We start from the raw sequence: 24,647 nt of genomic DNA, 5'->3' as shown, positions 1-24,647 counted from the left end.
GGCTTTGGGCTGCTTTGCTGCTTCAGGACTTAGACAGGTTGCCGTAATACACACAGCCATGAATTCTGATCTCCACCAGAAAATCCTGAAGCAGAGTGTCCAACCATAAGTTTTTAACCTCAACCGCACTTAGGTTATGCAGCAGGACAAATACAGGAAGAACACCAGCAAGTCCTCTTCTGAATGGTTGAAAAAAAAAAAAAAGCGTGGCCTAATTAAAGTCTGGACTTAAATCCAACTGAGATGCTGCAGGAGAACTTTTCATAGGCCGACCATGCGTGAAATCTGTTCATTGTGGCTAAATTAAATCGATTATGCAAAGAAGATTGGGACACATTTCCTCCACAGTGATGCAAAAGACTTGCTGCCAGCAATCAAATGCTTGATGGCAGTTGTTGCTGCAAAAGGTGCAGAAGCAGTTAGGGTTTAAAAACCAGTTACTTTTTTGGTTTACGTAGGACCAGGATGGCTTAGACAACTTTTCTTAATAGATAAAATCATCTCCATTTGCCTGATGTTAAAATTTGTTTGATGATCTGAAACATTTTATTGAGACAAAAAAGCAACAGAAGAAATCTGTGAGAAAGTGATGTTTTTACAGCACATGAAGGAAGCAATTAAAAAAATATAAATAAAAACTGAAACAATTTCAGCATTTATAATACTATAGACTGTAAACACAGCTGCAATCGAATGACTTCATTATCTAAAAAGTTAAATGCAAGTTACCTCCAGCATTTTTATTTCCTTTACGCCTTTTAAATAATAACGTAATGAAAGATTTTTATTAACGGCATTATTTAGCTTAGGACAAATTTCCTACATGAACATTAAAGCTTAACATGTTTCTTGCTCTTTGAATTGGTGGTGCACATATTTTTATCTTTATGTTTTATCCTGCTAACATTTTCTTCCATGCTTTACAAGATCCATCTCTTCCTTTCAGAAATTCATGTCTTTTTCCCTCCAATTGGCCTGACTTCAAACATTCGAGTGATTGGAAATCTGAAGTTCCCACAGCCCAGCTGACCTCTGCCGTTTACTTCCCCAGAGACACTGGAGGCTCTCCTCGTCTTTCTATAATTGGAGAGACAAGACACCTTGACCTGCTCTGATCCCAATGTGGGTTCTGATTGCATTCTAGGGATAAACTGGCTCTGTGTGACTGTGTGTGTTACAGACCTTTATTGCAAGGATTTACTGTTTACACTAACTGCCTTGTTGCTCTTAAGATACTGATTAAAGAGAAATTTTGACAGGGTGCCATTTTCTCATCTGTTTTTGGTTCTTAAATATCAACAGGAAAAATAATCTTTGGAGCTGGTCAGATGTAAAATCAGGAATGTTATCACTCATAACCACAAAATGGGCATAAGGGTTCCTCTCAAGGGCAGTTATCTCCATCAGACAGTTTCTGCAAGGTAAACACTGAAATTCATTATCTGCATTATAGAGAATGGTCAACAGGCTTTGCCACCGAGATACCTGCCATATATGATAACTAACAGTCCTCGTCTGGTTTGTTCATGCTATTAATGGATATGAAACTGGCGTAGATTCTGCCAGTGAGATTTTTAACCCAAATGATTAGCTTAATAAACTATGTATTAGTAAAATAAATAATCTATCCATCTCTAAATACAATGCAAGAAATATATACATACATGTTAGTGATATTGGAAAAGATATTGGCCGTTTTTTGTTTCACGAGTTTGTGTCGAAGCAAATGGTATATTATTTAGTCAGGTATTTGAGTAATTAATTATTTTCTTCATGTTTTTTTTTGCTGTTTCAAGTCTTTCATATGCAAATGAACCTAAAAACAGAAATATGTGTCCCTTTGTTATTATAAGTGCAGCTGATTGCAAATCAAAATGTAATTTTTGAGCCCTTTAAAACTGCAACTGGATTCCTGGGTTTGCTTTACGATGAAATCCAGTTAAAAATGTTTTTACATGAAGCGGGATTGAAATAAACAACAACAACTTAAGCTGACTTTTTAACAGCCGTGCACAAAGAATAAGAACGGATGCGTTGTGATACTACTAGGCTCAGAAAACACCAGCCCCTTCTCCTTCACATTTTCATGCAGTGCAGTTTCATTTTATTTTTTCTGAAAAGAAAAAAAGGAGACAATGAGACTTTAATCTGAAAAATTGGAATTGAAGGGTTAAAACATTTAGAGAAAGATTTTGATAACTTATATTATTTCTATGAGGATAATCAAAAGAGCCAAATTTTTTCATCCAACAGATACAACTGGAGCAATACTTTACATCTTTGCACAAACAATAAAATAATCAAAATCAATTTTGTCTTGTTTTTACACTCCCCCGGCTGGACTGCCCAGAAATATTAATATCGGATATCGATATCGGCCCACATTTTCATATATCGATGCATCTCTAGACAGAACTTAATACTCTCAATTGTCTCATCGAGCTTTCCTGAAATATTTTAGGCTGTTTTTTGCCTGTATTTTGTTTTTTGATTATTTGATGTGTCTGCTTATCTGTGCACTCTGGTAAAAAAAAATTAAGGCCGACCACTGACCTAAAAACACTATCATAATTAAAAACAGCCCTTAAAATTGATGAAAACCTGCTCGGATAAATATAAAATTAATGTATTCAAATTACATAAGAATTGCAGGAAGATAATTCATGGTTTTACAACAGAATGATAATAGAAGTTGCTCAAACAGGAAAATTTACATTAACGTCAACAGACTATCGATAACTCAGATGTGAAGAAGTGAGGAGACTAGAGCTTAAAACGACCAAATCTTCATTGTACTTCTTGGGTAAGAGATGAATGATAGTATTACAAACTAAGTTGCATTTGAACTGATGAAATATTTATGATGTTAAGGCTTTGTGGTGTTTCTGCCCAGTTGTACCTGTTTTCTGGAAGGCCTCTAGCTGTTCGCTGGTGAGCTCCTTGATGGAAGCAGTCACAGCTTTGAACGCTCCCTTTAATCTCTTGCCCAGCACCATGTGGTCCGGCTCTGCTCGCAGGCGGATCCCGTACTTGTCCTTGTCTGCTGAAAGTGTCAACTGTCGCACGTTAAGCTCCTACGGGAATAAAAGAAAAATAGTCACAGGTTATGTCTTCACAAAATGTACAGTCGCTGTGTCCTAGATGCCCACAGAGATAATTGAAACCTAAACTAAGGACAAATTGGGACTGTGTGAGAAAACTCTTTCTATATAAAAAGGTAAAAGCAAGTAAATCTAAAAGAAAATACAAGATAATGGAACTTAAAAAAAAAAACTATCTATCTTATCTCAGGCCTGATTTAAAAACTTTAACTAAAATAGATCAAGAAAGGTAATTTGCTCAAACAGCAGAACAGCCATAAAACTCCAATAAGTCAATCATCCTCTTCCGTCAAGATTTCATTTTTTTAGCCAAAAGGGAAAGAAATCTGTGATCCAACTGTATCCAGTGGAGCAACAGAGATAATAAATATAAACCCACTGACAGGCCTTCCATCCCCTCCTTCTTTCAGTCAATCACACGGTTCAAGTTGAGCCTGAGCTCTGGCGTTGCCATCTTTCTGACAGCAAGCACAGACAGAGTACTGCAGCGGGCTGAGTGAAAAAGTTAAAAGCAGCGTGGGTTAAAAAAAACATCTGAGCAGGATTCAGTCAATGCACCTATTTCACAAAAATAACGCGTTATTTAGGGGATAAATATGAATTTGTGTGTGAGTTTACAGTATACTGCTGCATTGCAATGAGCCGAGGCTTCTGTCAGCACAAGCGGTGACTCATCTGATATTCGAAAGACCATCTCCAGCTCACTAGAGGCTCGAGCCATCAGTGGAGACACCAACAGGCATGTCAGGGAAGGAAAGCTGAGCCAAGCTAAAATTCAGATGCAAGAACAGCAAGTGCCATTTTGTGCCTGACCTCTTCCTTCGCAAAGCTGGCATACTGCATCAAATGGGGTTTTGGAGGAAGGAAATAAATACAATTTATTAATTGCCATTAGGATTTTAAAAATGCAAATTTCTACAACACTACATATCTTGTCTTTTGCAGCAAACCTTAGAAATATATACCATTTTCAAAACAAAATGTTGGTTTTCCTGTGTCCAACATCAAAAACCATAAAAAATGCAAAGAGGCATCGAGATATCAGAAGGTCACAACAGGTGATTTATTTTTTAAAGATCAGTGAGCCAATTACACTGACAACAACACTCTTTAGTGCAGTGACTGTGAATAAGACTAAAATATACCTATTTTCAGCATCAATTAAATGTCTAAAGATTAAGTCAGATGAAGCAAATCAAGAAGCTATTTAAAAAGTAACTATTTTCTAAGACATGTCAACACATGCTGAGAGATATCTATGGTTCATACAGGCTGTGAAAGAGCGAGAGAAAGCAAGACTTTCAGCAGATAACCCTGAGGGATAAACTGTGTACAGCAAAGTTCCTTTGTTGCATCTTTTTAGGGTTTCTACCTCTCTCATGGAACAAGGATGTAAACGTAGCCCAAAAAGCATGAAATCTGTGGTTGATTTGACCTTTGCTGCAACAATGCTTTGTTGAAATAATTTTTATGCCACTGGAAAGATTTTTATTGCTCTTTAAGCTGTGTCACATTAAGGATAAAAAAACAAAATACAATTAACATGGCTTAATTGTTCATGTTCCAACAGCACAAAGCAACTGAGTCCTTTAATCAGAATCAGAATCAGAATCAGAAAAGCTTTATTGCCAAGTACGTTTTTGGACATACAAGGAATTTGTTTTGGCGTAGAAACAATGCGCACCAACACGCCGAGGCGACCATCTGCGGCGCCATCTTGTTGTTATGTTGTTATAAAAGCTCAGTTATCATCACTGAACCGCTCTGATTTCTTACAATCCGGCTTGAATGTAGATGACAGGTGCGAACAAGTTAGAGTAGACTGGACTATTAAACACAATCAACATTATGGTGGCTGAGGCTGCCGATGCCCTTATGTTTTTTTTAAGTGGCTTACAGCTTAACCAGGAATATTTGGCTTCAAAATGTCTGCCGCTGTTGTTTTGAGTCACGATGGTGTTAAGGTTTGAAGACCCCCGGTCTAACAGATGAGTATCAGTTTTCAGACTCAGTTGATCGACGCCTGAATAAACACAAACAGCCTTTTAATTTAATACAGTTTACTCTAGAGTCTACACACAGCGATTCTGCAACCAGCATGTGTGACAGCCACTAAAGATGAGCTACTTACTGTTGCTGCTGAATACAGTAAACACATCAACAGTTACATTACCTCTAACATTTTAATATGGGGAAAAAAACAAATGCATGTGTCAGTACCTCAACAACAATTTTCGAAACATCTACTTCACCCTTCCTTCTGAATGCAGCAGAAAGTACAAATTTCAATTATGGCAGAGCGTAGAAGCAGCATGTAAAGTGATGTTCACTACAGCCACCATACTGAACTGCTTTTGAAAAGCGAACGTGGTTCTTGGGATGTTTTTCTCAAATGGTATGTTTAAGACAGCTGAACCAAGTATTGTAAATCAACAAGGTACACAAAGTATACTGTGTTTACTCACTTCAAGGATGTATTTCTGCAAAGACTGGATGTCTTTTAGAGCCTCTGGGTCCTGGTGGATAACTACCACCTCCTTCAGTGGGTACTGAAACACAAGGAAAAAGCAGATAAAGATCCAGATATCGGGTCTGAATTAGTACCCGCATTCAGTATGTTGAGCATAATTGTTAATTTCCTATTACAAACTGTGGCTTGACGAATCAGTTCCAACAAATACATTTGGATTCCTTGTAAAAGCCCAGACAATGAGATTCTAATTATATTTTACTGGGATTTAATGCAATAAACTAACAGAGTGGTGCATAATTGTGAAGTGTAAGAAAAATGTATTTGTATTTATGAATAAAAATCTAAGTGACATTTATTTGTATTCAGCCCCCTTGAACCTGCTTTTGCTGCGGTTACAGCTTTAAATGGTAGTTAACCAAAGTGTTTTGAGGTAACTACCAGATTTGTATATCAACAGACTGAGGTTTTTGCCCATCTTTCTTGGCAAAATAGCTTAAGCCAAGTTGGATGTTGCTGATCTTTGAACATCAATGTAGAAATCTACAGTCTCCATTTGACTGGAGTGAACCTGCACAACATCTCTTCTTCCATAATTACCCCGTATTTAGCTCCACCCATCTTTAAATCATCAACTCTGACCAGCTTCCCTGTGCCCACTGAGGAATAGCCCACCTACACCATGATGCTGCTACTACTGTGTTTTACAGAGTGGATGGTGTGCTCAGGGTGACGTGCATGTCAGCCTAAAAGCTCCGTTTTGATTGGAGACTATAACGTAAAACCAGAGCACCTTCTTTTACATGTCTGCAGTGTCCCCTGCTTGGCATTTGACAATCTTCAAACAGGACATCTAGTGGTTTTCTTTCAACAATGGCTTTGTTCTCCTCACTTCTCCTTAATAGGACAAATTTGTGAACAGTAAGGCTAATATTTGTCCTGTCACCAGATCCTACCACCTGAGCTGTGGATCTCACAACTTTATCCATGACCTGTCTGGTTTGTCCTTTGGTGTTGATGATGCTAGTTATTCACAAATGTTCTCCAACAACCCTCTGAGGTCTTCAAAGAACAGCTGGATTTATACTAAGACTATACTAACCACAGCTGAACTCCATTTACCACTTAGATGACCTCTGAAGGAGAAGAGTTACAAATGATTTTACTTTTAAAGTATCTGAGTTAAGGGGACTGAATACAACTGAACAACGTACTTTTATTTTGAAAAACATTTTGAAAACATTACTCTGTGTAGATCTATCACACAAAATCCCGTTAAAAATCATTTGAAGTTTGTTGCTGTAACACAGCACAGATGGAGCCCACATTAAGTTTAATCAAGTAGTATCATTAATTCCCCCTCCGATTTCAACCCTTTCTGTACAGTTTGACTATATCTATTTTCAGGCAGGTTCATAAACACCCTTATTTGCCTACTAACTTAATTCTGCAGTAAATCACACAGCAATGGTGTGATGGATTCCTCAGATAAACAATGTAAAAGATTCAGTAAAAACGAATCCCTGCACAGATCAATAAAAAGAACAATGAACTAAGGCTGTTCTTTAACCTTTTGCTTAAAAGGAATTTGACTGCATCTCCCTTAGTCGTGTGTAAAATACAAGTAAATGGTACCTTGATAGGAAGGGTCTTCCTGTCTCTAATCACTCTTCCCAGCTCAATCACAGACTGCATTTGAGAGACGGCGCTTTCAATACGCTTTTCAATCAAATGTTCCCTAAAAAACAGAGGCAGACTTAAGAAAACCTGAATCTCATCATATTACATCACTCTTAGTATTTAAAGCATTTTACCAACTCTCAGCTGGAAAAGTAAATGTCTAGCTTTTTATCTATGCCATAATCCAATATGGTATATAACATTAACACCTGTTTTAGAATAAGGTTATATGTTTTTTGTATATTTACAGCTTTACAGTAAAGTGGAATGAACGGACAGCAGGTAATCATAGACAGTAATTCTCACTTTTTAATCAATGCTAAATAATAAATGTAGATGCATTATCTTCAGGAAAAAGCAGGCGCTTAAAGAATGACAGTTTGCATTATCTACAGATAGTCCCATCAGCTTATGACATAAACACCAACTACCAAGGTACTCCTATGGTGTCTGCTCTTAGTTCAAATTAAGGCAAGACAGCAACTAATAAAAACAAATATTAACATTAAATCAGCATTTAACCATATATAATCTTCCATGTGTGAGGACAACACTGTTGCAAAGACCAGAATCAGCCAATCATTTAATGAGATGACAAAGGAGCAATTGTTTCCCACCACCAGATTGGTTGCTGGGCTTTTAGAGGCAGGTAAAATGGTCCGGTCCAGCAGCACCATGGACAAGAGGCTTTAATGGAGCTGCAGCATTAGAGGCTGACAGAAGAGATTATATGAACCATTATACAAACTGCTTTCCTTATGCAAAATCAAATAGATTTTTTATCATGTCAGAACTTTTTCTTTGTAGTTGGAGATGATGTAATTAAGTTTGGGCAGTTAGAAATTCCTCCCGGGGATTTAAAAAAGATTTGCGACCAAGCCACGCACCAGAGTAAGTAAATGAAGTGAAGGGAACAAAATCATATTTCATCAGTAGGATCCACTCTGCAGGACAAACAGTCAGGACACTGTCTAAGCAATTCTGTGTGGGTGTTTCACGGGCTTTGCTTTTGGTGCACACAGACGACCTGAATGATGGCAGCAACGAAGTACAACTTTGCTTCAAAGAGCCACAAACGGCGGTGTAAAATTTGTTTTTATTAATCTACAAAAAAAAGAAATATTCATGAAAGTTGGTTTATTTTCACTGGTTCACTGTGCAGAAACTAAGTGGAAAATCTCAGTTCCTTTATATAAACATTAAAGAAAGTATTAAACGTGTTCTTTCCTCTTTCAGTTACACTGTTAAACGACGGGTTGGCAGGAGATGAACAGAAACGAATTAACTGATGGTATGTGTTTCAAGATTTTTACCACGGACTTTTTTACATTTGTTTTTAGTTCCTACTTTGTTGTATTATATTCATGTATTGTGTTGCAGCACCCTCTGTCCAACACAAGGTCCAAAAGCTTCTACTTCAGCAAATTTAACAGTTATTTAGTTTCAGAAAATGAAGACCAATGATTCTGGCTCGACCTGATTAGGCTGTTATTAAGCAGTGGATATCCTCTGAGAACAAGGTCAAAAACAGAACAAGTATGGTGTGTTTCCTGCGCAGGGCTGTTTGGTAAATAGGGCAACATAAACCCTCTGACCTCCGTTAGATTTACGAAGTAGAAACACGGTTTCAACAGGAGGTGGACCTGCCAGTGACTTCTTTACATTAAAAGAAGTAGGGGTGCATCTGTGATTTACTTGCATCACATCAGGAACATGAGCAAGAAGGTTCCAGTGTTGCTGTGATGTTTAAGCGATAATATGTTTCTGCTACTGATTCACTGCCAACGTATACCACAGATGGTGAGTAGTGACTGCAGATACTAAAAGAAATTCACTTTTTTCATTCTAAACGTGGTTTTACAGCAGCTGCAGCCAGATGCAAATTAAAAGTTGCATCTGGCTACAGCTGCTGTATTGGCAGCAAAACAAATTGAGAGGCCTAGAGGAAGACTAAAGAGGAGCTTTATGGATGGAGGGAAAGAGGACGTGAAGGTAATGGGTGTGTGAGAAGAAAAAGCAGAAGATGGGGTTAGATGGAGACAGATGAGTCGATGTCGGGAGAAGAAGAAGAAAATCTTGTTGAAACACCAAACGACAACCTATTTACAGATTTCCTGCAGAGGCCACAAGATTTTTTTTTTTTATTCAAGATGTCCTGGTATTTTAAAGAGGTCATGCATGCCGATAATGTTCCCAGAGCCTTTGTAAGAGGAAAAATGCCCACAGCATCACAGATCCTCCACCATACATAACGGTGGGTGGGACTTTATTACATAATTATCTTCAGGTTTTTTTGCACCAGACCCAACTGGAATGTGTGTTGCTGAGAAATGTAATCTGATCCAAACACATGGTTCCATGTAAAGCCCAAGGTAACCCCACATGTTTACATTTGTGAAGGTAAGGTACGCTCTAATGTTTAGCTAGCATAGCTAGCAAATTGCGGTTGGCATTTAGACAATGTCTAATGGTTGTTCTGGAGACTTGATGACTCCTCCTTGCTACAGTTCTTCAACAGTCAGTTTTTTTTTTTTTTTACCTCGCTTACCGTCCTGCTCGCTGTACAGATTTTAATTAACTAAAATACAGATTGTTCAGCACTGGATAAAACCTATTAATAGGTTTAAACAATAACAGGTTCAGGAGAGTGAAACATCAGCTCCAGATCTACTTTCTTTCTTACAGTAATACTTTCTTACTTCACTAGTTCTAGGACAAACTTCAGAGTAGACTCTGATGCCTTACTAAATGAATTTTTCTGACCTGACTTGTGGCAGCATGAGATAGTGGATGCTGTTGGAGTCCTTTTCTTCAACAGAGACAGGGTCAATGAGGTGGCGCAGATTTTGGTACATCATTTCTGTGATGAAGGGTGTGAAGGGAGCCTGAGGAACAGGAGGGATGAAAGCAAGCAGAAACGAGCATGAGGAGGACTAGATAGAGGAATTATTAAATTGTCTGCTCTGTGGTTAATTTACACTCCAAGATAAAAGGTCTGAAAGTCTGAATCAAGTTCTTTCTGCAGTCCGTTTTTTCTTTTTTCAATCATTTGGAGAAAATGTTCAAACAGAACTGAGCTATTGTGAGCGATGCACTAATGTGATTCTCCTCCATTTAAACCACGGCTAATTAATTTGTAAGCTCAAAGCTGATCTGTATTGATTTGGATAAGGCTGACTGGCTTTTGGCTTGGCTCGTGGCTCCTATGCAAAGACTGTGTTAAAAACACATCCTACCATTCATCCATTATACATAATCATACAAAAACCACACATAATTTTTCAATGCCAGATTTTATTCTTAGTTTCCAGCAAGCATAAAAGAAAAGCCTTTGAACATTAAAATTTTCCCCTGCAATCACCTCTTTTTCTTGGTCTGAGTTGCTTTTATACAGAAACCAAATGACTCACCATCAACCTGCACATGGAGAACAGAACACCGAAGAGTGTTTCCAGCGCCCACAGGCAGTCCTCAGTGCCACTCTCGCCCTACAAAGTTCACAAACACATCAATATGTTTTTTCCCCCTTAAAGACTCAGAAATACATGGATTATTTCAAAAAGACCCCCCAGCACTATCCCTCAATCAGAACCAAGAGGAATTTGAACCACAGGTTTCTCCCACTGTAGCTCTTCAGCAGATATTTCAGGACATTAATATTAATAACAGAATCCGATATAAAATATTGCAAGTCAAACATTTATGTTTGGGTTTAGAAATCCTTAATTTAGAGCTAAATTCTCACCTTTAAGCGGCGTCTGTTAGTCCTGACGTACCAGTTGGTGAGCATGTCCACAAACTTGACCAGGCGAGGGACCACTGTGTACAAGCGGTAAGCTGCAATCAGAGACAACCATTAGTTTATTTACACTTCAGAGAACCGACATGAATCGGCAACCAAATATTAACAAAGCCCCTCAAAATAACTTTTCATTAAAGAATAAAAAAATGTAAACACAGCAAAGTCTGTCTTACCATCCATCTCAGCCTTGAAGAACTGGATGAGAGACTGTGTGAAGGACTGGATCCACTTGTCCATAATGTTGTCACTCTGCTTCGCCGTGTTTTCATTGTACAGGAACTGATACTCCTCCTCCTAGTGCATTAAAATATAAACAAGAAAAGCATACAATTAGTCTCAGTTTGGACCTGCACATTCTGACATTTTTGGAAAGGGAAGGAAAACAATTATCAATGCAAGTCAGACCAAAGTTTGTCTAAAAACACTAATGATCCTGTTATAGTAGAGGCTGGCAGTGGGTGGGACGCGCACTGAAAGTTACTGTTTTATTCTTAGCTGGAAGTTGATGTGACATGGGCAAATGAAAAGGACAGGTGTGTGCAAATCTGACATGAAAAAACGGGAGATGGATACATGGTTTTGTCTTGGCATCGGATGGATGGGTGGTCAGATGTATGGATGTATGGGTGGATGTATGGGAGGGTGGATGGATGGATGTATGGGTGGGTGGGTGGATGGATGTATGGGTGGGTGGATGGATGTATGGGAGGGTGGATGTATGGATGTATGGGTGGGTGGGTGGATGGATGTATGGGTGGATGGGTGTGTGGATGGATGTATGGGAGGGTGGGTGGATGGATGTATGGGTGGATGTATGGGTGGGTGGGTGGATGGATGGGTGGATGGGCGGGTGGATGGATGTATGGGTGGGTGGGTGGGTGGATGGATGTATGGGTGGGTGGGTGGGTGGATGTATGGGTGGGTGGATGGATGGATGTATGGGTGGATGTATGGGTGGGTGGGTGGATGGATGTATGGGTGGATGTATGGGTGGGTGGGTGGGTGGATGGATGTATGGGTGGGTGGGTGGGTGGATGGATGTATGGGTGGGTGGGTGGGTGGATGTATGGGTGGGTGGATGGATGGATGTGTGAGTGGGTGGATGGATGTGTGGGTGGATGGATGTATGGGTGGATGGATGTATGGGTGGATGGATGGGGGGGTGGATGGATGTATGGCAGGGTGGGTGGGTGGATGGATGAATGGCAGGGTGGGTGGGTGGATGGATGTATGGCAGGGTGGGTGGGGGGGTGGATGGATGTATGGGAGGGTGGGTGGATGGATGTATGGGTGGATGTATGGGAGGGTGGGTGGATGGATGTATGGGAGGGTGGGTGGATGGATGTATGGGTGGATGTATGGGTGGGTGGGTGGATGGATGTATGGGTGGATGTATGGGTGGGTGGGTGGGTGGATGTATGGGTGGGTGGATGGATGTGTGGGTGGGTGGATGGATGTGTGAGTGGGTGGATGGATGGATGGATGTGTGGATGGATGGATGGGTGTGTGGATGGATGGATGGATGGATGGGTGGGTGGGTGGATGGATGTGTGGGTGGGTGGATGGATGTGTGAGTGTGTGGATGGATGGATGGATGTGTGGATGGATGGATGGGTGTGTGGATGGGTGGATGGATGTTTGGGTGGGTGGATGGATGGGGGGGTGGATGGATGTATGGCAGGGTGGGTGGGGGGGTGGATGGATGTATGGGAGGGTGGGTGGATGAATGTATGGGTGGATGTATGGGTGGGTGGGTGGATGGATGTATGGGTGGATGTGTGTGTGGATGGATGTATGGGAGGGTGGAAGGGCGGGTGGATGGATGTATGGGAGGGTGGGTGGATGGATGTATGGGTGGGTGGATGGATGTATGGGTGGATGTATGGGTGGGTGGGTGGATGTATGGGTGGGTGGATGTATGGGTGGGTGGGTGGATGTATGGGTGGGTGGGTGGGTGGGTGGATGTATGGGTGGGTGGGTGGGTGGATGGATGGATGTGTGAGTGGGTGGATGGATGTGTGGGTGGGTGGGTGGATGGATGGATGGGTGGATGGATGGGGGGGTGGATGGATGTATGGCAGGGTGGGTGGGTGGATGGATGAATGGCAGGGAGGGTGGATGGATGGATGTATGGGTGGGTGGATGGATGGATGTATGGGTGGGTGGGTCGGTGGATGGATGTGTGGGTGGGTGGATGGATGTGTGAGTGGGTGGATGGATGGATGTGTGGGTGGGTGGATGGATGTATGGGTGGATGGATGTATGGGTGGGTGGGTGGATGGATGTATGGGTGGATGGATGGATGTGTGAGTGGGTGGATGGATGTGTGGGAGGGTGGGTGGATGGATGTATGGGTGGGTGGGTGGATGGATGGATGTGTGAGTGGGTGGATGGATGTGTGGGTGGGTGGGTGTGTGGGAGGGTGGATGGATGGATGTATGGGTGGGTGGGTGGATGGGCGGGTGGATGGATGGGTGGGTGGGTGGGTGGGTGGGTGGATGGATGTGTGGGTGGGTGGGTGTGTGGATGGTTGTATGGGAGGGTGGGTGGATGGATGTATGGGAGGGTGGGTGGATGGATGTATGGGAGGGCGGGTGGATGGATGTATGGGTGGATGTATGACAGGGTGGGTGGATGTATGGCATGGTGGGTGGGTAGATGTATGGCAGGGTGGGTGGGTAGATGTATGGCGGGGTGGGTGGGTGGATGGATGGATGGATGCATTGGTGGGTGGATGCATTGGTGGGTGGATGGACTTTTGGACATCAGGATATGAAATAAAATCAGGGAATACAAATATTTTTCCAACCTCGTCCATCTTCGTTTGTACCTGTGTTGGGACCCCAGCCATGGGTTACAGCATTAGAGGCCAGTAAGAACTTTTCTGGAACTTTCAAACTAAATCTCATTAACCTACTACCAGCTCAGCCAGGAACAGGAACAAGAGGGGTAAACAGCAGACTTCCCGTGACGTCACTGTTTGAATAAACACCCTGCGTTCCAACAAACAGGCCTCTTTCTATGCGGATCCCCACAGGAACTGAACAGGAGAGGCACGGGCGCATATGTCTCCTTGCTGGCAAGCAGACATAACTCTTCAACCTGGATCCAAGAGTGCCATACGATCATGGGATCATACGCACAAAGTTAAGTAGGAATGAATTGTTTGTGTATCCAGTATTCATTCATGAACGGGGTAATTAAGGTGCAAGCATGGCTTGACTTTTCTCTCTGAGGTCTACAGAAGCAAACTGTGTTCCAGAAAGTTCCCAGCAGAGACCCTGTTTCTACAGCACCATGGCCATAGCAGTAACATGCAGTTCGGCCGGGCCGGCAGAACAAGCCATCCCTTTCCCACAGCTAGAGGCTAGCTGCAAGCTAACCCTTTGTTTACCCACACGTGGATGTTTTCCTCAATGCCCCGGACAACTCCTCCTCTGTGTTTCTAAAGTTGAGACAAACTTTATTTAAAGGGTGGTTTTTAAACACAGAGGATCAACCATAACGTATGGAGAGCCATTTTATTCAAAATTAAATAAATTAATAAATACTGCTATTGATAAATTATTAATAAATATTCCATGAAATAAATAAATATCCCCATGAAATAAAACAAGATAATTATGTTAAAAGAAATGTTCATCTTATTTTCAAGAATTATTTAATTTACATAGATTTATTGATTTATTTCATAATGCAGTTTTATTTTGTGACACTTTTATTTTGTAAAGCTACTTTACGTATTTCAGTGACTTACTTTTTAACCCCGCCACAGCCACGAATTGAGCTCCGCCCTGCTGTCCCAGCACCGCCCCACAGATAAAACTCTGCCCCCTCATTTGAATATAAGAACATGAAATAAAAAGAGCTTCAAATTAAAAACAGGGTTTAAAAGTAAAAGTCACTGAAATACGTAAAGTAGCTTTACAAAATAAAACTGTCACAAAATAAAACTGCATTATGAAATAAATAAATAAATCTTTAAGAAAATTAAATACATCTTTAAGTCAATTAAATAAATCTTGAAATTAATTAAATAAAATAAGATGAACATTTATTTTAACATAATTATTTTGTTTTATTTCATGGGGATATTTATTTATTTCATGGAATATTTATTAATAATTTATCAATAACAGTATTTATTTATTTATTTAATTTTGAATAAAACAGCTCTCCATAATAACGCGCCTTCCACGCTTAAGCATTTCAACCCTTTTTATTAGTGGTATTTTAAAGGTATGTTTTTGATTCTGGTAACCAGCTATAAGCTTCTTTTGTTAGCTCTAACCACTAACGGCTAAGAACACGTGCTAGCCCACTTTTAGAGTCAGCTAAAGATAATTTACCCAGAAAGGTTGTTGGTTTCCAATGTAGGAAGTAATATTTCCTTAAATATAATTTTACTAAAAGCGATAACTAATTAAACACCATTAAGACCCATTTATCCAAAAGGTTTGGTTCTTATTCAAAGAATATTTCCTTAAATATTATTTTAATAAATAAAGGCAGCTAATTAAACACTGTTGAGAAGAGGTCATCCAGAAGGTTGGTTTTATTCAGCAAATCATTTTTAAAATATTGTTTTATCAAAATAATGTTTCATCTCAGAATCAGAATCAGAATCAGAAAAGCTTTATTGCCAAGTACGTTTTTGGACATACAAGGAATTTGTTTTGGCGTAGTCGGTGCAATACAATACAAATTAAACAGTATAAACATATCTACAATATAATATAAATATATGTGCACAGTTTTAAGTGAGTGAGAGTAAGTATAGAGCAGTATAAGATGCAAGAGCAATACAACAGTGCAGATGAAAGGGGGAGTGTCAGTGTGGTTTCCGGGCTTTGTTAACAAGGCTGGTGGCAGATGGAAAAAAACTGTTCTTGTGGTGTGAGGTTTTGGTCCGGATGGACCGCAGCCTCCTGCCAGAGGGGAGAGTTTCAAAGAGTCTGTGACCGGGGTGGGAGGGATCAGCCAGAATCTTCCCTGCCCGCTTCAGGGTCCTGGAGGTGTACAGTTCCTGGAGCGACAGTAGACTGCAGCCAATCACCTTCTCAGCAGACCGAATGACACGCTGTAGCAGCGGCATACCAGATGGTGATGGAGGAGGTGAGGATGGACTCAATGATGGCTGTGTAGAAGTGCACCATCATAGTCTTTGGCAGGTTGAATTTCTTCAGCTGCCGCAGGAAGAACATCCTCTGCTGGGCTTTCTTGATGAGGGAGCTGATGTTTGGCTCCCACTTGAGATCCTGGGAGATGATGGTTCCCAGGAAGCGGAAAGATTCCACAGTGTCAATTGTGGAGTCACAGAGGGTGATGGGGGCAGGTGGGGCTGGGTTTTGCCTGAAGTCCACAACCATCTCCACTGTCTTTAGAGCGTTGAGCTCAAGGTTGTTCTGGCTGCACCAGTCCAACAGATGGTCCACCTCCCATCTGTACGCGGACTCGTCACCATCAGAGATGAGTCCGATCAGGGTGGTGTTGTCCGCAAACTTCAGAAGCTTGACAGACTGGTGACTGGAGGTGCAGCTGTTGGTGTACAGGGAGAAGAGCAGAGGAGAGAGAACACAACCTTGGGGGGAACCAGTGCTGATGGTCAGGGAGTCAGAGACGTGCTTCCCCAGCCTCACGCGCTGCTTCCTGTCAGACAGGAAGTCAGTTATCCACCTACAGGTGGAGTCGGGCACACTCAGCTGGGAGAGTTTCTCCTGGAGCAGAACTGGGACGATGGTGTTGAAGGCAGAGCTGAAATCCACAAACAGGATCCTGGCATAGGTTCCTGTGGAGTCCAGGTGCCGGAGGATCTTGCAATGTGAATGGCTGTGTGAAGGTATACCAATTTGGTTCCAAGACTAACTTAACTTCATTTCCAGATTCTTCGGGATAATCCTTGGTTCTCAAACATAAATATTACATGGTAATGTTGCATCACTCTTTTGGTCATTGTTTTCAACCATCATTGATTCACATTGTACTGTGATGGCCCCCTCCAGTCCTTCAGGTGTCTCCGTCTCATTTTCTTTCAGGAAGCAGTTGGATGGTTTGGCCGCCTAATTGAATACACCGGGCTGGTGTTAAAAGGCTGGTTTCCAGCTGGTTACGCCCTGCTCGGATTGGCTCCAGATTAGACCTGGGTGGAGCGGGCAGCAGCGCTGGTGGACTTATTTCTCAGACTGGATGTTGGGATCCTCACAGTTTTTCTCTTAATAAACTATTTTTTTTAAAGATCTGCTCGTCTGTCTCCCATTTTTGTCATAGCCTTTGAGCTGGGCGTGACAGTACATAGTTGGTCTTCTTTATTATTTCATTCTGCTTGGTAGTTTAGTTGGATTGTTTTAGCACAGTAAAGAGTTTGTTGATTAAAATATGTTTGACTTTGAATTGACTTATTTTTGTTAATAAAGTCTTGTATTTTAAGAAATTGTATGAATTCATTCTGTGTGTCTGCAGAGTTGTGCTGTTCAATCATCTCAGAGCTTGGCTCATCCCTTTCAATTTTGTCCTAATACCACCACCTTACTGGGCTGGTATTCACAGGACAACCCTTAACAGACCGAATTATTATTTAATAAAATATTAATATTAAATAATATATTCACAATAATCACAACACCCGTCTTAACTTGGAAAATAGCTTAATCAAATTCCTTACGTTTTAGGATTTTTGGCACCAGTAGGAAACCATATATAGCGGTTTTTAAAATTGTGTTAAAATTGTGTTATAAATCATGCAGAGACCCATCCTGTATTATTATACGTTTAGTGAAAATCACGTTACATGAAAAACGTAGACGTATTGAAGAGGTTTGTTTCATTACACTGGCTGGCCACTCACATCACGATGTAGGCCATCTGAAGCCACATGTTGACTCTGAAGAACCAATTTGCTCAACTGGTACTGGTAAACTAGCAGCACCAGCTCTTTGTAGCCATGTGTTTACTGATAATATTCACTGTGGATGCACACTGACTGATTTCTAGCAGCTTCAGGACTCAATGCTTCCCAATATCATTTCAATTTATATTTGAACAAGAGGAAAGAAACAAAATTAAATACTGCAAAGTGCAAGACAATCGGTGAGACAATTAATCAAAAAACAATGAGAAAAGGTAAAATGAGAAAAAAATATTTACCTTTTGTAATCTTTGTACGTTCTGCACCAGGAAGCGATAGGCGTTGTACCACGGCAAGAAGACATCCTTCAACACGTCTCGCACACCCTCCTCTTTGAATCGCAGGTTCTCCGCTCTCACCACAGGTGAGTTGATGAGGTACAGCCTGCACAGACAGAAGGAGTCAGTTAATCTGCGGGCTCGAACCGACGGAGCAAGTGGAAAACAAACGCAAATACAGCTTATTTCGGAAATTTGACCATCTTTGAGTTAACCAACAAAAGCAACTATTTTTCCAATAAAGCAGGGTTGTCCCAATTCAGTCCCCAAGGGCTGATGTCCTGCTCCAACAAACATTTTCAAGCTCTGCAGAAACATGCCAATGACCAAATCATTTGATTCAGGTGCTTAACCAGGATAGGACCTTGAGGACCAACACTGAACACCTCTTTCTTAAAGAGAGACTAGATGGTGGTTTCTCTTTAAGTCTTTCACGTCTTCCCAGTACCTCTGTATTAGGGCTGAAACAATTAATCGGGTTAATTATAATTAATCGACTACTGAATAAACGGCAACTAATTTAGTAAGCAAATAATCATTAACTGGAGTATATAGACCCTTAAAAAATGCCATTTGCTGAAAGAACAACGTACTCAGAGCAGTAATTAGGCCATAATTGTATAAAAATATATACATTTTGCATTTAAGATGAAAAGCCTTCTTTGTCTGTAAATATTCTCTATCCAGAATTGCTCAAGTGGAATAGCCTTAGCTTCACCTGGTTCAAATTCTGTAAAAAATCTCCTTTTAAGCCTTTTTTGCTATTAATTAAAAAAAGAGTCGACAGATTAATCGATTAGCAAAATAATCATTAGTTGCAGCCCTACTTTGAATGTTCTGTGCAGAAGATTAAAATCCATGCAACACACAGAAGTGATTTGGAAAGAGAAGGGTTGCACATGAGGAGCCAAACAAAAGTCATTCTTAGGAATACAGCAACTTAATCCTAAAAGTATATCATATGGTAAAGATATATTTGTAAAAATCCAGCAATAAAACATCAGTTTTTGTACTTTTATGCTACTGCAATTGTAAGATTTGCTGATTGTCAATGCAAACATGCAGCAAACAAGCCTTGGTGTACTAGCATGCCTACCTGTGTAACAATAGCTCCAAGCCAAAGCAGATGTAAGTGGAGATGGAGGGCTATTTTAAGCATTTATGCAAATAAGCTCAAACTGTGTCATTTATCTCTATCAAAGACTAATAATTAGATGGCAAAAGCATAAACAATGTAACACAGGAGCCAATAAAATAAATGCATTTGGGTAATTAAGGGATAGAAAATTGTAGGATGAGATAAAACACATTTACAATGAAAAATGATAATACATTTAAAATGTCAGTAAAATACATGTGTAAATCAGCTAGAAATATAGAAACAATCTGCAGCCTACAACTATGTAACTCTATGCAACAGACAGTAATTTTAATAGCAGCAACTCTTGAGAAAAATTTCAACTAAAAGCTCAAACAGGCATAACTATGAAGACCTAATAATAAGAAAGGTGAATATATAATGTTGTATCATCTTCAAGTCTGACAGGCTTTAGTACCATAAGTACTTTTTCATTAAAAATAAAAAGGATGGGAAGTCTCAAGTAAAACCAGACTGTTGGTTTCCTCTTTAATTTAGTAGTTTGCTCTTTTTCAGTCTATATGTGAGCATATGGTGCCACTGCAGAGTGGTTTATTCAAAACACCATATGTCCATAGCACTCTTACTGCTCAGGGCAAATGAGAGGATGTACAAAGGGGGACAAGTGTTCGGATTTCCATCTACAGCATGCATGAGTGTGCGAATACTCCATGTGGACGTGCTGACATATAAGTGGTTTTAGTGATTTTGACATTCTGAAGCCAATATTGCAAATAACACAATTTTGGCTCGAACTTGCAACTTATTCAACATGTCAGGAACATGAATACTCTCATTTTCAAGGATTGACCTGAGGGCATCGGCTCCATAGCTCTGCACAATCAGTCCTGGATCTGGGTAGTTCTTCTTGCGCTTGCTCATCTTCTGCCCATCGCTGTGGGAATAAAAGAAGCAGGCATTAATGTGTGTTAACACACACACACACGTGCACACACATACACACATGACAGAGCATGTTGGAAACCATGGACTTGGTGTTCAAATTAGTCCAAGACTTTCCAGGTCAGTGGACCTGTGAGCACATAGCTCCATATAAACTTCAAGACTCAGTAGAAGCAGCCATGATGTACAGAAGCTTTATAGCTTGGATGCTACAGCTTAAAGCTTATAAATAATTAAAGGCAAACTCTTAAAAGGAACCAAAAAAAAAAACTGTATAATGTGCTGATGATGCTGTAGATCTGTGATCACTAATACAAAAGGGCAGCAGCCTCTTCCACAACATCAAGCTTTAACAGCAACATTAAGGGCTCATGAAACTAGGGTAAATTTTCAACAATATATATATATATATCCAAATGAATATCACTATGCAAACCATCTGATGAGGAATCATACAGCTATAAAACTAAATCTTCCAAGTTTATGTTGATGTATGATAATGTACAGTAAAATTAGCTGTATTCTGTTTAACATGAAGATTATAAGTTCACCTAAAGCATCTTTATCCTCCTGAAATACCTTCAATAATTTTCAAACATACAACATCTAATAGCCATAATAAATCTTGCAGTTTTGGGAAAGATTTTCTTTTAGTGCTGCTGCCGAAGTCATTTTAACCAAAAATCTTATCATTTTTAATGTTTGAGATTTGATTTCCATCTTCAGAACAGATTTCAGCAATGCAGAAAACGAGGGCAGAATCATAAGGATCTGACATTTATATGTAATTCATTGTAAAACACAGAATACTGTAGAATTAGAGACTTCTACAATATTTGCAAATAATTTGTAATCACTGAATTTTTTGTTCTTAACGTTTTCACATAATTTGACAGTAAATTGGCCTGGTGTTTAATGTGTTGTTATAAGTCAGCAGACGGACCCAGCGAGCACCAGTCCGTTAACGATGACATTCTTAAAGGGCGGTTTCCCAAACAGCGCCGTGGAGAGGACCAGCAGGGTGTAGAACCTACAAAGACAGAAAACAAGGTCAATAGAACTGGATGGCTGAGATCTTTGATTCTCATTTTTTTCTCTGTCCATCATTCGTTCATTCTCGCCACCCCTCCTTTCATCGGTCTCTCCTCAGTCACTCACTCTCGACCTAACCCAACTGGACAGACTCATTCGTCCTCAGTTTACCATCCTCTGGTCTGGTCAATGCCCTCAGCGATGAAGTCTGCTGGGAAGGTGTCCTCAAACTCCTTCTTGTTCTCAAATGGGTAGTGGACCTGGGCGTACGGCATGCTGCCGCTCTCAAACCAGCAGTCAAACACCTCTGTAACCCTCCGCAGGACCCCTTTACCGCACCGTGACGGGATTGTCAGGCTGTCGATGCTGGACAAGGAAAGTTTGGAAAGAAGGAAGGAAAAAACAATGAAGTTCAGAAACTGGAAGTGCCAACAATTTGACTTCTTTCACTCTGAGCCTTAAAACCAGAACATCTGAAACTATTTATAAAGACATTTTTTATGTGTTTTCCTATAAAGAATTAGATAAGCGCTAGAAGTTGTGGCATAAAAAAACTCACTTATAACCTCAGTTATGTGTGTTAAGATGACCATTTAATACTATACAGTAATAACAACCTTAAAAGGTTTATTACAACAGATTAATTTCATCCAAAGTTTGCAAACTAGAGAATCTGCAGCTTTTTGGAGAACTTGATTAACATCAACAACCAGACCCCAAACACTGATGAATCTACAGCCCAGAATAGGTTTGCGCCATATCAGAGCAGGAGATTCTGTTTTCAGTTTTCTGTAATTTCAGTACATTTATGTTTTAATTTTCACTAAGACATTTTTCAGCTTTTGATAGGCTGTGGTAAAATATTTTCATTAAAATAAATAAAAGGGGTACAATAAACTACACCAGGGTTGTTCTGACATCTAAATAAAAGGTTTTGACAAATTACAAGGCAGATACACGCATGAAGTGCAGATGTACGTCTTCTTTTTACAATCAATATTGACTGATTTTGGCCCTCATCACTACCTAATAAATAATGTTTGAAAAATCAAATGTGAGTGCGTTCTGAACCAGAAACACTCAAGATCTGACCAAAGTTGAGCCTGATGAGTGGATGTAGTTAAATGTTTTATGTGAAGTTTCATGATTTATGAAAACTAAATGGCTGCAAATCTCTATATTCGTATATTCGACCAATAACTCTGAAGAAAACGTCTCTAACCTTAAACTTGACAAATTATTTGATCGCATTGCAAATCTTCAAACAAAACAAAAACTTGAACAATTAAATCCTTTTCACCCCCAGATATATGTTTTCTGTGCATACGTTTTTTGTTGTTTTTTTCTCAATTTAATACTTTAGGATGCAACCACATTTGTTTCAGGAAAAAATAAGAAAATTAATTTAGGTGAAAAACAAAATTCAATCTGAAAAAGAATAAAAAGATTTTCATTGTGCCCTTTTAAAAGGTAGATCAGACCTATTAAAAAAGTCTGAAAACAAGCGATCTGCACACCACAGCTACTGTAAGCCAGCTAACATGTGGTCCCATTAACAGATGCAATTAGAAGCACAGCCTAATATATCACCAGGTGTTATTTCATGTCTGTGAGTAATGTGCGAATCTGAGGGCATCTCACCATCACAGCAAAACTAATTACATGTACAGTGGACATAGGAATTAAACATACCCATGTTAATATTCATAGGTTTTATCATGTAATGAAATAACAGGATAATTCATTTATAAGTTTGTAGTTTAGTTGTAATGTGATTTATTTCTGTACAATTCCCCAGATAAAAAAAATAATAATAATAATTTGTTCTTAAGTAATGCTTTATTACGGCAGCTTCTGAGTAGCCTTCAGCCTTCTATGGTAGGAGTTTATCAGCATCCCATACCTTCACTTGGCAATATTTGCTCAGTCCATCCCACAAAAAGTCCAAATCTAGCAGACATTTCTTGTCCACAGCCCTGTTCAGGTGTCTCCACAGATTTGTCAGCTTCATCTCTTAAGTCTTAGTGGGCTTTAGTGGGCCATCTTCTAGAAAAACCATTATAATCTGGATTTGAATCCATGCTTGGACTCACCATGATGCTGAAAATTATCTCTCTCTTCATCTTCAGCTTTCAGGCACACGCCTGAAGGTTTTGGGTCAAAGCCGACTGACATTTAGAACTGCTCATTATTTTGATCCACATTGGCAAAAAGTCTTGTTACATCAAATATAAGTAACCCCAGAGAATGATGTTGCCACCACCATGTTTCACAATGGGTATGGTGACCTTTTGGTATTGTGACCTAAAGTTCTATTTTGGTTTGATGAGACTATAACATATTTTCCCAGAAGGTTTTGAGCAATTTTTCTCAGGCCTAGACGTTTTCTTTGGGTGAAAACGACTCAGTCTTTCAATCATTTTTCTCACACCAAGCACATGGAAAGTCCAGATGATTTCTGTTACATATAGAAGACAACTGCTGCCTTTTAACCACTTTAAGCTATGGTTTTAGCCAAAGGAGATCAAATGAAGATCCTAATTATTGGCAGGTTTGAACTCAAGAAGGAAAAGGGGGATCAGTTTAAGGCTGTGGTCAGTTATGCAATCAGGTTATTGCTGCTTCTTTATTTCTTACATTTTGTTAGTTTTTTTTGGTTGAAGACTACAGGTTACAGGTCTTATGAAAAGATGGAAAATGTACTGAAATGATTTGTGTCTTGTTTATTTATAATGCAATACTCCTCATTTTAGCGGGTGAGTAGACTTTTTAAATGGATTGTCTAGCAGGTTTGATTGTAATCTTAGTGGATAATCTATGAATCGTAGACACGACTTACCTTTCCCGATGCAGATCTGTTACTTTGACTCCAGTCAGCTCCTCCAGTTCAGCCATGGATCCAACACAGACCACCTGATAAATCCACAAAAACACAGAATACATTTATACAATTCAAAGATAATCGGACCTTAATTATGTTGTACTTTTATTCATATTCAACTATGCATTCCATTGCAACTCCTATAATTTTATCTGGATTCCTTTCAATTGTGATAAACTCAATAAGGTAAGTGTTTTTATTCTATTAAATATTTTGAATACTCTGCAAAAGCAGCGTTTTTGTCATGATTTTGTACAAGACAAAAACAGTTTCTATTCATTTTCAGTAACGAAAAGCTTTCATAGGAACATTGCAGTGGCAGACCAAGTTTTATGACTGAAATGCAAAAGTAAAAGCAGCTCTTTACATTTAAGCAATATTAATCTGTGAAACGGCACAACTGATTCACCGCTCTTTCAGTTATATGCTTCCTGCAACAAATATCAAGCATGATCAGA

At 39.8% G+C, this 24,647-nt stretch overlaps 1 protein-coding gene across 1 annotated transcript in view; it reads right to left on the bottom strand.

Annotated features, from left to right (window-relative positions):
* The window catches only part of iars1 (isoleucyl-tRNA synthetase 1), a 66,422-nt gene that overhangs the window by 12,401 nt on the left and 29,374 nt on the right, over positions 1-24,647 (bottom strand). Inside the window, exons 15-26 of the mRNA XM_047347308.1 lie at positions 24,148-24,221; positions 21,480-21,674; positions 21,220-21,306; positions 20,185-20,268; positions 18,197-18,341; positions 11,227-11,347; positions 10,997-11,088; positions 10,662-10,739; positions 10,015-10,136; positions 7,207-7,309; positions 5,567-5,650; positions 2,900-3,074 (exon numbers count right to left, since the gene is read on the bottom strand). Of these exons, the coding sequence (XP_047203264.1) occupies positions 2,900-3,074; positions 5,567-5,650; positions 7,207-7,309; positions 10,015-10,136; positions 10,662-10,739; positions 10,997-11,088; positions 11,227-11,347; positions 18,197-18,341; positions 20,185-20,268; positions 21,220-21,306; positions 21,480-21,674; positions 24,148-24,221 (1,360 nt within the window). The remainder of the gene's footprint in view (positions 1-2,899; positions 3,075-5,566; positions 5,651-7,206; positions 7,310-10,014; positions 10,137-10,661; positions 10,740-10,996; positions 11,089-11,226; positions 11,348-18,196; positions 18,342-20,184; positions 20,269-21,219; positions 21,307-21,479; positions 21,675-24,147; positions 24,222-24,647) is intronic.

This window comes from Girardinichthys multiradiatus, chromosome 20 (assembly GCF_021462225.1).
Source record: "Girardinichthys multiradiatus isolate DD_20200921_A chromosome 20, DD_fGirMul_XY1, whole genome shotgun sequence".
In the NCBI taxonomy this organism is placed as follows: domain Eukaryota; kingdom Metazoa; phylum Chordata; class Actinopteri; order Cyprinodontiformes; family Goodeidae; genus Girardinichthys; species Girardinichthys multiradiatus.
This window is presented reverse-complemented; position numbering and strand designations above follow the sequence as displayed.